The sequence below is a fragment of the Nymphaea colorata genome, chromosome 12, assembly GCF_008831285.2.
Source record: "Nymphaea colorata isolate Beijing-Zhang1983 chromosome 12, ASM883128v2, whole genome shotgun sequence".
NCBI classification, from domain to species: Eukaryota; Viridiplantae; Streptophyta; class Magnoliopsida; order Nymphaeales; family Nymphaeaceae; genus Nymphaea; species Nymphaea colorata.
Window position 1 is genome coordinate 6,119,217 of NC_045149.1, and position 13,553 is coordinate 6,132,769.

The window sequence follows — 13,553 nt, forward strand, 5'->3', positions numbered from 1 at the left end:
TTATGCTCGTAAGACACAAGTCAGCTCTCCTTCTAGAAAGGTTGAAAAAAAAAGGACTCGTGGATAAAATTACGAGTAAAATGTGAGTAAAAGGGGATAAGAAGAAAACCACTCGGCTCCTTTATCTAATTATGAGTACGAATATAGTGTGAGTAAAACTGGACAACAAGAGAATCACACACGGCTCATTTACGAAATTACGAGTAACATGCGACTCTGAAATGGTTTTATATTTTTTTAGCTTCAGAGAAACTAAGTCAAATAATCTTTGGGGAGATGACGCTGCTGAGCTCGGTGAAGCCGGGGCCTGTCAGTTGCTGGTTGGATGCCTTGAGTGATTTCGTCATCGTGCAGCGCGTTAACCGAGTGATACAGATGGCAGCATGTGATGGTTCCACTAGGTAGGACGGTGTTCACTTATTTTCTCGACAAGTTGGCATATGACTCATCTTCTGCTTGTGACAGACCAGCAATCTCTATCATCAAAGTAGATAACCACCAAATTGCATATCAGCAGCAATACAGAAATGACTGAGGCAAATTCTACCGGAAATAATTGCGGCAGTTAAATAAAAATGTTGTCATCGAAGGTTCAGTTTCGAATAAGAAACACTTCAAAGCCGTCTCTGTGATCCCCTTGAGCAATTCGTGTTCATCTCAGTATTTGTCTCCGTCTGCTGGCTCTTATGTTCAAGTTTGGGATAGCTTGATTACTCAAACACTGTTCTCGTTGATTTTTGTGTTGGGCACTTGAAACATACCGACCACCAAGATCGTTTTTCAACTAATTTATTGCTCCGCCACTTTTAGTTATTGCTGCTTGATTGCTTTTGGGATGGTGGGAGTCTTGAGTTTTTCAGTTTGCGGATGATCAAACTTGGCAAGCAATCACCACCAAGAAAGAGCAGCTCCCCACCAACTTCGGTCTGCGTCCTCCAACGGGGCATGCCGTCTTATGAGTTTTAAAGTTGAGATCATGGTTTTCTGATTGTTGACGTTTTGGATCGGAAGGGCCGTGGCTGTGGTGGAGACTGGGCGAGATGGCCATGGCTTCCACTGTGAAGCTGGTTTTGGGCGTCATTGCTTTCGCTGTTTTCTGGGTTTTGGCAGTCTTCCCCGCTGTACCTTTCCTACCCATTGGAAGGACTGCTGGGTCCCTCTTCGGGGCCATGATGATGGTTCTTTTCAGAGTCATCACTCCCGAGCAAGCTTATGCAGCAGTTGACCTCCAAATTCTAGGCCTTCTTTTTGGAACCATGGTGGTTAGCGTTTATCTTGAGAGGGCAGACATGTTTAAGTATTTGGGCAAGTTGCTTTCATGGAGGAGCAAGGGAGGTAAGGATTTGCTGTGTAGGATCTGTCTGTTCTCTGCTGTAGCTAGTGCATTGTTCACAAATGATACTTGTTGCGTAGTTCTAACAGAGTTTGTACTCAAGATTGCTAGGCAAAATAATTTGCCCCCTCAACCATTCCTCATTGCTCTGGCTTCAAGTGCCAATATTGGGTCATCGGCCACTCCAATTGGTAATCCACAGAACCTAGTTATCGCAGTACAAAGCGGGATCCCTTTCGGAAAATTCGTGGCTGGAATCATTCTTGCTATGATTGTTGGAGTGGTATTGAATTGCTGCGTTCTGCTTTCAATGTATTGGAAGATATTATCGATTGAGAAAGATGAGGAAGATGCATCAGCTGAAGTAGTGGCGGAGGAGGAAGTTCATTCACACAGGTTCTCACCAGCTACTCTGTCTCATTTTGAATCACCTGCCAATGCAGAGGACGTCGGTTCTGGCTTTGATGGCTTGGTTCAGCAAGCGGCTCCAAGTGAGGGTGCTGGCACTGGAGCAGATCTTAAATTGAGTCATTCAACACCAGTCGACAACACAACTGTGCAGTTTTCACACAGTAGCTTTGAGCGAGAGAGGATTTCAAACGCATCAAGGGATCAGTTAGGTAGCGTTGCAATTAATCACGAAAGAGATGAGGGAGTTTCTTCACGAAGGTCATTGAAGACTTTTATACAGAATCGGGCAAATGGAGAGGATGGTTCTCCATCAGTCCTTTCTTGCTCTGATGAGAAGGGAGGTTTTATTGACAAATGGAAAGCAATGTTATGGAAAACATGTGTTTATCTTGTCACTCTAGGGATGGTCATGTCTTTGCTCATGGGATTAAATATGTCATGGACAGCAATTACTGCAGCAATTGCTCTGGTGGTTCTTGATTTCAAAGATGCACGCCCATGTCTTGAGAAGGTAAATGCAACTTCTGGTTGATTTACTTCGTTTATTAAGCAGTTTCACACATTTTCATTAAATAATGAGAAGAAAGAACAGTTTCTGTGAAATAATGATGTGGCCAATTGAGCATCTACTATCTGTCTTTCTTTTGTCCATATTGATTTGCTCCGTGATTTAACTCCCAATCTGCGATTATCCTTTAGATAATTCAGTGATGTATTATATTTGTGACCTGCAACCATCTGCACATGCACAGTTGTTCACAAACTAGTCATTGTATTGTTGGTTTTCTCTGGTGAGTCATGGTCCAATGTGGATATCCTTTTCCAAACTTCTCATAGCGGCGCTCTTACTGAAATCTTTGACATGACTTCTGAAACAGTTGGCTTAACCAATAGGATGCTTCACCTCATTAACCCAGCAATAATATATATAGTATGAGGGGCATTCTGCCTGATCATGGCAGCTCTTTCATGACAATGTATTCTCACAAAGTATGAGAGGAAACCTGCCTGCTGTTGGCAATTCTCTCATGACAATATATTCATCTATCTACTAAAAGTGTTGACCTTTTATAGTTTACTATCTATTGAGCGCTACAAACAATGCTATTTGATTATGCTCCAAATTTTGTTCTCCTTATATTGTCAGCAAACTATTACAAATGGTAGTTTAATCTACAAAAACATGATCAGCTAGAAGTCTAACTCACATGGTCATTTTTAAGTTGTGGAAACTAGTCTATGTAGCATCATTGTCGACTTAGCCCCACATCCTGGACAACTAGCACTTAATTATCACAATGTGTTTGCAATGTTGAATTCTATCTATGCAAACCAGCTGAAGTAACAGTTATTTCTGTTATTTTTGAATTCCAAGCAGGTGTCCTATTCCCTTCTGGTATTCTTCTGTGGTATGTTTATAACTATTGAGGGATTTAATAAAACTGGAGTGCCTAGCACTTGTTGGGATACTGTGGAGCCATATGCACGAATCGACAAGGTCAGCGGGATGGTGACACTTGCTCTTGTGATTGTAGTTCTATGCAATTTTGCTTCCAATGTTCCCACTGGTGAGCTGTCATATTTTCACTTGGATTATTTTTCTTTGAATATTTGTTGTGCATCATCATAAGCTGCAGAGAATATACTGTAGAACTTACTTTCCCTGGAAATTTTTAGTTCATTGCCCTTGCATCTTATTGTGGTGAGACAAGCTTTTTCTTTATGTGGTGTATATATTTCATCACTTGACAGACAACAGAAAAATTACTACCTTGTCGCAGAACATGTCAGAAATGCTAACCTTCATGTCTGAAATACATCTTTGGATATGCATAAAACTGGTCAAAGTGCTCCAAACTGAACCAACTTGGATCCTACTTGGTTCAGAATTAAGATCAAGTCACACACCACTAGCAATCTGCTTCCTTAAATAAGCAAATGAAGCAGCTAAAGCATCCCATTTTTTTACTTCCTTTTGTGGGTCAGTGTTGGAAATAAAAGGATTTCCCAAGTCAAATTATAAGTTTCTTTGTACTGGTTCTCTGTTAAACCAGGTCCAAATTGCCAAAATCTCAACTTCTCAAGTGTTCATTTCTTTAAGCTGATTAACTAATTTTTCTAATATGTCAGGATAGTCTAGATTATCACCTGAATATCATCGGTTGTAGATTACAGACATCCATGAAGAAAGCAAGCTTTAGCTCCTTTAGCTTGTGAAATCCACATTAAGAGGTTCATATGGCACCCAATCACTATACTTTGTTGCATGCTCACATCCTCTCCTTGGTCTCCATCATCTCCATCATTGTCACAAGCTGTATCTTAGATGGTTAAAACCTGCTAATTTTGGACCCTGATAAAGAAAAAATTTCCATTTTCATATAATTTGAAACGAAGCTTTTGATATCATGTCATACCTCCTTATTTATAAAAATTTTCAAACTGAGTAATATCGACTTGTTATTGATTTTCTGTCTCATGTGCTCTTAGAAATACGGCTGTGACTTCCCACATGGATTCGATATCTTTTCTGTTTCAAATGAATTCCATCTTTTACTTTTCTAGTAGGAGATGGTTGAGTATAGACCATTTAAATGGAGAAAAAATGGATCTTGACATATGGGGGAGGGGAAATATTTTTACTCTTAGTGATTGTGATCATGATGTTTTGGTGAACATTCTGGTGCTAAATCTTCTGTGCTCTTCTATGTTATCCTGAGCCTTGTTCCTGTTGTGGTAATTGTGTCTTACTAACTGAGCCAAAGTGTGCAGTTCTCTTGTTAGGCAGTCGAGTGGCAGCTTCAGCAGCATCTATTTCTAGCTCTAGTGAGACAAAGGCTTGGTTAACGTTGGCATGGGTCAGTACTGTAGCTGGAAACTTGTCACTTTTGGGCTCAGCAGCAAACTTGATAGTGTGTGAGCAAGCACGTCGGACTCAGGCATTCGGATACACACTCTCATTCTGGACGCACCTAAAATTTGGCGTCCCTTCCACACTTCTTGTTATTGCTGTGGGCTTACCTCTTATAAGGGGTTGATGTTGATCCCCTGCAAGGTGTATGAGCGTAATTAGCACTTTGGAGCTACAAATTTTCTGCTCAAGTAGTTGTTCAAATTAAGAGATCCACTGGGTCATAGTTCATATATTAAAGTTCTTATTCCATCGCCGCTGATACATACATCAGAGATGGAATTACACCTCGCATTTGTGAACTGCAGTTGAACAATAATGGTTATTGATCCTGAGAAGGTCGTATCCTTCAGGAAGTTAGTCATTGAAAATATCTGTTTAAACTTGGAATGCTTTGGACAATAAATGGTCGTCTGCATTCAGTGTCAATGGAAATTACAAGAAAATTAATTTAGCTCAACTTAGAAAAAGTAAAGGAAGTAATTCGTCAGTGCATCATGAAGGTCGTGCAAATAAGGAAGACATGAAGACATGACACAATGTTAGAATTTCATCAATATTCTTATCGTTTTGTGCATAATCACCTTGATAAACAGCTCTTCAAGTAATTTAACATGAGTATTTGAGTTGGAGCAAATGCAGGTGGAACTTCTATTTTCAACAATTGTTGTCATAGGTGTCGAAAGAAAACCATGCATAATGCACTTATTAGAATGGTTTTTCCATATGGCAACGCTTTGCAGCCTACTGATTTCAATTCTTCTCTCTTTCTCTCATTATATATATATATAATGAAAGAGAGAGAGAGAGAGAGAGAGAGAGAGAATAAATCATGACTCGAAATTTAAGAGACATCTACAAACATCAAATAGGAGCCCTCCATCTTTTTTGATGGAGGGCCCTCCTTTGACTCTTTTTAATATTGTTTTTTAGTTTATTTTTCTTTGCCAGTGTGATAGAGAAGGAAGGGAGGAGAGGAGGGAATCCTCCTCCGCCGGCTGACAGCAGCACCTAGGCCATCGGCCGGCTCCGCCAGAAGGTCAAGCTGCCGTCAGCTGGTGGATGAAGATGGATTTTCCATCCCTCTAAACGTGAGCGAGGAAGGAACAAGGGGGGATCATCCTTCTTGACACAATGATTTCTTCTTGTAGATTCCATCAATGGTGTCATAATTTCTATTAGTCTTTTGTTCATGCTAATTTTGATATTGGAGAAAGGCCTATTAGAATCATATAAGCCTGAAACCCTAATAGAATTCTGATGTCCCCTCTTATTGTTAGTCCATGCTGGATTTTTCTCAATTGTGATGAAGTGTTCTCTCCTTTCTCCTTTGTGTCTACCGTGGTGTATTTATCTCCCCATCTGGTCAGCCATCAGTTGAGTTTCAAGAGATTTGTTTTGAGCATTAGTGGTCCTTGAGTTCTACTCATTGACTTCAATGCTGTGTGGGGTAGGGACGATAAAATTGGTAGAAGACCGGTGTTTGCCTCTAGCTTTGTGTTTAATGCCTTTTTGGATAATTGCAACTTGACAGCCTTGCACGGCATGCCAGACATTTCACTTGGCATAACAGGCTAGGCATTTCACTTGGGCTAACAATAGGGAAGAAGACAAACTAACGCCTTGTAAGCTTACATGGTGCTACTTAACAAGCTTGGAGAGAAACTATGGGCGAAGACAGTGTTGTGAAGGTATTCCTGTACACCATATTAGACCATTGTCCATTGGTGATGAGTTTTGGTGGACAGAATAGAGAGAAACAAATGCTTGAGACACTTCAGTTACTTTAATGCCTCAGCTTGGGCTAGTGACATGAGAGGATGCCCCATGACTAATCTGGTGTCCACGTTGGAAGTAGGGTGTAGTTGCTCCCTTTAGTTGGAGAAATGTTCACTTTGGTCCTATTGAAACTAGAACCTTAACTATAAAGGTGGAACTAGATAGAGTGTAGCGGGTGTAGCTACATGATCTCGGTGCTTGGAAGGAGCATACTCTTAGGGAGGAGTTGATGGAGTGCATGGAGGAGGAGGATAGTAGTTGGAGACAATGCTCTAGGTCACACTAGATCCTGCAGGAAGACTAAAACATGATATACTTTCAAGTTTTGGTAAGAGGTTGTAGAGCAAAGAACCTCACAAGGGAGCTCGAGGTGGATGGTTCCATTATCAAGGACCACCAGGAAATTTAGGACGCTTGCGAAGCCTACTATCAGGAGCTCTCAGCTGTTGAGGAGGGAGATGGGTGTTAGGAACAACACAAAACACTTTTCTCGCACTCTCAAGAGGGGGTTAAAAACAACAAGGAAGAAGATAAATATTTACGTGGTTCGGAGCAAAAATCTCATACGTCCATGGTCACACAGATCTTTTATTATTCACTCACACAGATAAAAAACACAGGCACTCTCAAAGAAGACTTAAGAAAACTGCAGCCCTCCTCTCAACATAAGGATTAGGGTGATCCGCATTTGTACAAAATGACATAAATGCCCTTATAAAAGAAAAAATCCCATCGAAGGCTAACGCCCCCGAACCCTCAATGAGTGTCCAGTATGAATCAAGTTCCATACACCAACAATGGGAGCATCAAAGTTAGATAGAGATCCTGGTCTCCAACAAGGAGAATGACGAGTTTTCCATGACTACTTGTCGAGAAGAGATTACTATGGTAGTCTTTAGTTTGGATGGAGACTACTTTTCGGGGCTACATAGTTCCCAGCTTCCTTTTTCCAAGCTAATTGGTCTATCATTGGATACGAAGTCAGTATGGTGATTTTGTTTCTTCTTTCAACAAACTGATTTGTGTGAAAGGTGAATCATACACTTATTACCTTGGTTTCCAAGAGTGATGGGGCCAAGCAGCTTCAGAGTTTTCGATTGATGTTTTTTGCAATAGTATATACAAATTCATTACTAAGGTTATTGCTGACAGGATGAAGAACATTTTGAAGAGAATTGCCTCTATTAATCAGGCTGTTTTTGTTCATGAGGTCATTTATGATAACATCATTCTAGCTTATGAGATCACTCATAGCCTCAAGAATGGTAACAAGCCTTTGGTCTATCTCAAGGTGGATCTCTACAAAGCATATCATGGGATTAATTAGGCATTTCTTTGGAATGCTATCTTGCATCTCTGTTTCAATGGGATGTGGGTGGAGAAAATTCTCATGTGTTACCACAGGTTCATTCGGTATTTAGTAAATGGGTGGTCAAAGGGACTACATTAACTTGAGAAGAGGGCTAAGGCATGTAGACCCTCCCTCCCGATACTTGCTCATTATTATCCTAGAAATTTTCTCTAGGGGATTCACAAACTTGTCAACGATAAATTTATTGTAATTCCTTATTTTTGATAGGTGAGTGTATGACCAGTTATCCTTTCTTTTGCTGATGACGTGTTACTGTTCAATCAAACGGACTATAATAGCATGAAGGCAATTGCGGTCCTGCTCACTCAACTGTGGACCTACGCAGGATTGAGGGTGAACACACAAAAGTCCGTTGTTTTGTCTTTCCATGTAGAGAGTGGATGCTTAATATGATCACTTACTACTGTTCAAGTGGATAGTCTTCCTATACAATATTTGGGTGTCCGTAGTTTAATGGTAGACTAAAGGAATAATGGTGCGAGGAGCTGATCTACAAGGTGAACAAACAAGAAGAGCATACTCCTCTCGTACTCTGGCCACTTTTGCCTCCTTAACTATGTGATTTCTAATATCATTTGTTATTGGACCTTTATATTTTAGCTTCCGCCAGGAGTTGTCAAGAAAGTTTCAGTTTACCATCGCCAATTTCCTTTGGGTTTCACATAGAGAAGGCGGCTTTGACCACAATGGTTAGGGTAAAACATAAATATGACAATGGACAGTCAACGGTAGAAACAAGGTAAAAGCATAAGAGTTAGCATTAGAAGAAGATCGGCCAGAATCAATACTCAATCTTGGTTCATGCATAACAACCAACATGCTTAAAATAGAATAATATATAACTGAGGTGTAGGAGTTGCCAAAGCCTAATTACAGTAAGGCCTTCTTTGAACACTTCGCGTAGGTGTAAGTTCAAATCTAATGTTGCAAACATGTATCATTTACTGCAAGAGATTTGACACTGGAAGAAGGGTAGCTTTTCATAATGAGTGCTTTGATACGATGCATTGAATGAAGAATGAAATTGATTCCTACCCCACAGCCTTACAGGCCCCTTGAATAAAAGATCAAAGAAGATGGAAAGGTCTCTTGGGGTTCTGTTAGCACTAGGAGCTAAATTGGAGTTAATCAAAGAGCAAATTCCCATTATTTAAAAGGTTTTATCTTTGAACACTATTTTTTTCATAATAGTGAGGAAGGAATCGAGGTGATTAGTTATCTGAACTATAGTGAGTAAAAGGAAAACAAAGGCAAAACTGAGAAAATGACATTTGCTAACACCATGGTTAAGGTTGAACATAAACACGATAATATATACTTGTTGGACCAAAGTATAAGTAAGATCTTAACATTAAAATAAGATAATTGGCCACAATAAACTTCATCTTGGTTCCTACAGAAAAACCAAAATTTTCAAAATAAAGAAAAATCAAATTGAGAATAGGAGATGCCAAAGCATATTCCGCTAAGGCCTCTTTTAATGAATGAGACACTAACCATTAGTATTGTCATGGTTGTCAAACTCCATGTAACCTAAATTTCATATGGGTTCTCCCTATTTTGGATATTGCCAAGAATATATGGAATGCAGCAAGACTTATTCATTGAGCACCATAATACGTTGACATGTATCAGTTATGTAAAAGACTAGAAAATAAGAAAAGGTTAGCCTCTTATTCAGTGAGTGCTTGGCCACAACGCATGGAATGCAGGATGATCTCACTTCCTTCCTTGCATGCTTAAACACTCTTGAATAAAACATCAAGCTTACAGAACATGAAATGTTTTTTGAGCTTCTACTTGTACTAGGAGCTAATTCTGAGTTGATTATATAGCAAAATCTCGTGACATAGAAACTCCAGAAAGAAAAAGGGAGAAAAAGACAAGATTGAGAAAATATTTTTTTGCTACCACCATGGTTAGGGTTGAACATAAAAATGACAATGCACATTCAACAAACCCTTTTAGAATTAAGGTAACATGCATAAGATGCTAACATTGCAATAAGATCAGCTTTGAGATTCATCTTGTTCCTGCATGGGAAACTAGAACACTCAAAATAAAAGAAAATTGAACTAAGTGCAAGTGATGCCAAAATATAATCCCATAAAACCTATTATTGGAGAATGGTGTTATGACCGTTTAGTGTAATCATGGTTTTCAAAGTCTCCATCCCAAATTGTGAATGGGTTCCCATTCTAGGAAAATATTGTAGATATATGAAGTGCAAGCTAACGAAATAAAAAGAAAAATAATGCAAAGAATGCACCAAAGAAATGTGGTTTGGTTCACCAATAACCTATGTCTGTGGGAAAAATACATGTTCCTCACTCAACATCTCAATAAGGATAGGGTTCCACTATCAATGTTCTCACATTAGAGGTTATATTTGTGTCTTGTAACAATTGAGGTTAGAGCTTGTCCATGAATATATGCTTTCTTTTTATTGTTGCTACAATTTTGGAAGCTTACCTTAACTTCATTGTCATGTAAATTTCTTTTCAATCTTTTTCAAAATTGTCGATCTCTAGGCTGTGCCCAACAATAGTTTCTCCAATAGCCTCCCTCAAGCCCATTCTTCCCACAGGAAGATTGACATTGGTGACTTGTCTTATATTAGGCAGACACTTGGTTAAAATGTGAGCAACTTGGTCCTTGGATAAAATATATTTAGTTTACATTTCTTGCCTTATTATCTTGTCCCTAATGGAGTGAATATATGTTTCAATATTTTTGCTTCTATTATTTTGGAGATGATGAGATGCTAATTGATTGTCCCCAACATTGTCACCCAACGATTGTCACCCCATAATATAAGAATTAAGAGACTTTTAACTCCAAAATCAAAACCTGACTTCAGGAACAACACCAATAAGGGCTCTATATTTGGCTTCTCTATTTGATCTTGAAACAGTAGGCTGCTTCTTTGAACTGCAGCGGATATGATTTGATCCACAAAATGCTGAATACCCACTGGTAGAGTATTGATCATTTGGGATCTACCCCAATATACATCTGAATAAGCATTTATATTTTCATCAGTGTTTACTGAAATGATTAGACCATGCTCTAACATCCCTTTCAAGCATCAAAGAATATGTTTGCCACAATCCAGTGCTCAACTATAGGTTCTTGCATATATTCACAACCACAAGTTAACAATAGATGAGATATCTAGACTAGTCATGATTGCATATTGTAAAGCCCCCACCATGCATTTATGTAAAGTTTAATGGTTGAAGAGACCTCTATCCTTTTTTAATGTAGCAGTTAAGGCCATGGGGGTCGAGGCAAGTTTGGCATCTTTCATTCCTATTCACATGAGGAATTCTAAAACATATTCTTTTTGAGTCAACTCCATCTTGTTTCTGGCTTCAATGCCAAAAAAAAAAAGCAAAGTTCTCTTATTTATTTGAAAGCAAACTCTTTTCCAAACTTGTGAATATGGGAATTTATATGCTAAGGGAACCACTAATGATGATAATGTCATTAACATTGATTAATACATAGGCCACTCTTTCTTCATTCGTCAATAGAAAAAGAGATACGTTTAACATTGAACTAACCTTGAAAACCCACTTTTAGGTGCATGTTGAAGACCATATAAGACCTTTCAAAATTGTAAACACATGATGTTAATATTGAGGATCTTCAAAACCCATAGGTTACCAGATATAGACATCCCATAGATGGTGATATTATGGACATGTATCGGCTTAACTTCCTCATAATGTTTCTAAACAAATAGACAAGTTTGATAGTTTTTTTTTGTTTAACAAAGAGATTGAGACAAGACAGTCTAATCTTCTTTATGTCTAATGCCTTTTGTCATAAGCCAAGCTTTCTATCTTTCTATAGTTCCATCAACTTGACAATTAGCTTTATATACTCATTTGCTCCAACAATGTGAGGAGCTTCTTCTCATGGCGCAAGAGTCCACCTCCAATTTAAGCTTTGATTTCTTCTTGTGTTGCCTTTTGTCTTTGAGGCTTGTCCTCAACCTCAATAAAGGTGATGGCCTCATGGTTTTGGTTAACCATATACATTTAAGTTTTAGGGATAAGATATTTGCTGCAATTATAGACATGGGGTTTTCAAGTCCTATCTTGAGAATAAGTGGTCATAGAGTGAGTATGAGTTAATGATTTAGGAACATGAGGAGGGTATGATGTCATCAGCGGTCATTCAAGAGAGGTTCAATCTTTATGTTCATTAGGTGCTACATCCCTTTGTTCAAGTGGAATGGATTCTAAACTGCATACAGTTTGGCTATTTGCAAGTGGTTGAGCTTCAAGTGGAACCTTAGTTGCAATAGGAAGACTAGTGTAAACTAATTCTAAAGGAGATGAAGAATTTGAGTCAACTTTATGACTTAACTTTATGTCTTAAATCATGTTATTCTGATACTGCTATGTTTGTTAAGAATACTACTATAGGTATAATTGTGTTACTTTTATATGTTGATGATATAATTATTACAGGTAATGCAATCAAAGAAATTCCGTTCGAAATGACTGATTTGGGTAATCTAACATATTTCCCTGGTCTTGAAGTAGCTTATCGTAGAAGAGGATATTTACTCTTACAAATAAGGTTAGCCAGTAATATCATAAGTACGTCTGGAATCATAGATGACAGGGTGGCTGACACTCTTGAAGGTTTAGGAGTAAAGATAAGAATTGATGATGGAGAAGTTTTGGAGAATACCATACCTTTTTGACAATTGGTTAGAGCTCTTGCGTATCTATCTATTACAAGGACTGACATATCTCATGTTGTACATAAGATAAGTCAATTTCAACAAAAACTTACTTTTATACATACAGGAGCTGCATTGATGATTGTTCGATATGTCAAACACATATAACTAAGAGACTTTTTCTATCCTCCTTAACAAATTGGAATATGATTGCATATACTGATGCCGATTGGTGTGGAGATCCTAATAATAGGATTTCACCATTGGTTTTTGTGTTTCTGATAAAGTTTCTCTATCTTCAACTGAAGTAGAGTATCGTGCTATGGGCACCACTATCATGGAGATTGTATGGTTAAGAAACTTATTGAAGAACATTGGAATTAACTTGACTGAAGCCACTAAGCTTTGGTGTAGTAACAAAAGTGCAATCTACGTTGCTAATAATCATACTTTTCATGAAAAGATAAAATATATTGAAATAGATTGTCACTATGTGAGAGAATAATATCTTAGGCAAACAATGGACATATCTTTCGTATCTTCGGAATATCAACTTGGAAATTCCACTCGACTTCATTATAGCTGTTGGAGCTGGTCTGTCAGCTATTTCCTCCTCCCTCTCTCTTCTACTTCTTGTTCTATATATATAAAACTGTGGTCCCTTGTGTAGTGAGAACCTTTAAGGCCTATTTTTCTATTGTATTTGAAGTTTCGGCAATACAATTTTATGAACCTCTAGTTTGAGGTTATTCTTGTTTGTGTTCTTGGTGAGACTGGTGCTTCAAGCTTGTGATATTGAAGGATCTCTGTTCACTGGTCCATCTTTGGTTTACATGGTAGCCAACAAGGCTGGCCACTTGCAATGGCCTTTGGGAACCATAGGAAGCAGCCAAGGTAGGTGGCAACCTCTCTAGGTGCGTCAAGAATGAATCATTTACTTTTATTATAAAAATATATAATTGTATTGTTGGGTTATAATAAGGCACTTCGGTGTGAGTTTTGAGTTTTTTTTTTCCTTATTCTATGCAAAAGAACAGCCATGCATTAA

The 13,553-nt window shown here is 38.4% G+C and overlaps 1 protein-coding gene across 2 annotated transcripts; it reads left to right on the plus strand.

Moving 5' to 3' along the window:
• The first annotated feature begins 451 nt into the window (after positions 1–451).
• On the plus strand, positions 452–5,007 carry LOC116266263 (silicon efflux transporter LSI2). Of its 2 annotated transcripts, none has more exons than XM_050081013.1 (3): positions 452–2,255; positions 3,123–3,242; positions 4,517–4,660. In XM_050081013.1, exons 1-3 carry the CDS (start codon positions 1,041–1,043, stop codon positions 4,526–4,528), a joined length of 1,347 nt encoding a protein of 448 aa, XP_049936970.1. In that variant the 5' UTR covers positions 452–1,040; the 3' UTR covers positions 4,529–4,660. The 2 variants fall into 2 exon arrangements, with proteins under 2 accessions (XP_049936970.1, XP_031503270.1); XM_031647410.2 differs by having other exon boundaries at positions 459–2,255; positions 3,123–3,312; positions 4,517–5,007.
• The last annotated feature ends 8,546 nt before the right edge of the window (positions 5,008–13,553 follow it).